Here is a 1,246-nt window from a genome sequence, read left to right as displayed (position 1 = left end):
CAGGGCGCAGCCGCCGGGCTGCGGCTGCCCCGCCCGTGTTGACGCCACCAGCCATTGTGACCGCCACTGGCCCCCAGGGAGAGGGGCAGCGGAGCTGGACAGCTGAGGGATGGACAGGTGAGGGGGCGGTGGAGCTGGACAGGTGAGAGCAGCGGAGCTCGGGAAAGGAAAGGCCCCCCGCGACCCCGTCCACTACCCCCACGACCCCTCCCCCGCCTCTGCGGAAGAAGCGGGCCGGGACCGGTGGGGGCGGGGCGGCATTCGGAGCCACCTCGAACCCCGGCTGGGCGGGCTCCGGAAGGTGCTCGACCCCCCCAGAGCCTCTGGCCCTTGTCTCAGCAGGTGGCCCGAAGTCCTCCAGGAGCTAAGGAGCCTTTCCCCCAGTTGGGATATCGGCCTTTATAAATGGGATCAAACACCCAGCGGGGGAGGGGCGGTCGCAGGAGTCACCAGAGGCCAGGAGCGCGCGCGTCTGGGCCCACAGCCCTCAGAGTGGCCTTCGTTTGGGGAGGGACAAGTCCCGGGGGTCGTGTGCTTGGGAAAGCCACCCCTGCTCTGGGTATAGACAGGTGGGACCTCGAGCTGGGGCAAGGAACCAGCCCAAAAGTGCTTCTCGGGTGGTCTTGGTGGGCGTAAACGCACTTTTTAACATAATGGACTGTGCATTCCCTGTGGATCTAAATACAGAACGTCCATGCTGTGAACACCGGCACCTTCCAGTGTTAGAAAAAGAGCCTAAGTGACCACCTGCCATTCACGGCTACAGCCAGCTTTTAAACTGCGGCCTGCTGCGTGGCAGCCATCGGCGGGGGAGGGTGAACCCTGTATTAAATCACCAGGAAAGCTGTTGGTCTTAAAAAATTTACCAGAAGCTTCTTAAGGTTCGGGTGTCGGAAACACTTCAAAAGAAGAACGTGGCAGTCATTACGTGACCGGCACGCGGCCCCGCCGAGGTCACAGGTTGGCTCTGAACCCCGCCTTAACCGAGAACCTCATCACGGGCTTCTCCCGAGGCCGCAGGAGGCAGATGGAGCTGGGGAAACCCTTGAGACGCAGGCGGCCGAGGCCCCCGTCGGGGCTGATGGTGAGCCTGGCGTGGGTGACCACGTCCTGCAGCTCCAGGGTCAGGCTGTCGAACACGTGACTCTTGTTGGGTGACAGCTGAAAGAGAGGCAGATGCAGAGGCCCTTGTGACAACCGGAGGGGCTCGCCTGCCCGGCACAGCCGTCAGCGGGGCCTGGGGGCC

General features: G+C 63.6%; 1 protein-coding gene across 1 annotated transcript in view; it reads right to left on the bottom strand.

Moving 5' to 3' along the window:
* Positions 1 to 954: 954 nt before the first annotated feature.
* The window catches only part of ALLC (allantoicase), a 16,026-nt gene continuing 15,734 nt past the window's right edge, over positions 955 to 1,246 (bottom strand). Inside the window, exon 11 of the mRNA XM_006910217.1 lies at positions 955 to 1,161. Within this exon, the coding sequence (XP_006910279.1) occupies positions 955 to 1,161 (207 nt within the window). The remainder of the gene's footprint in view (positions 1,162 to 1,246) is intronic.

The sequence above is a fragment of the Pteropus alecto genome, unplaced genomic scaffold, assembly GCF_000325575.1.
Source record: "Pteropus alecto unplaced genomic scaffold, ASM32557v1 scaffold61, whole genome shotgun sequence".
Taxonomy (NCBI): domain Eukaryota; kingdom Metazoa; phylum Chordata; class Mammalia; order Chiroptera; family Pteropodidae; genus Pteropus; species Pteropus alecto.
This window is presented reverse-complemented; position numbering and strand designations above follow the sequence as displayed.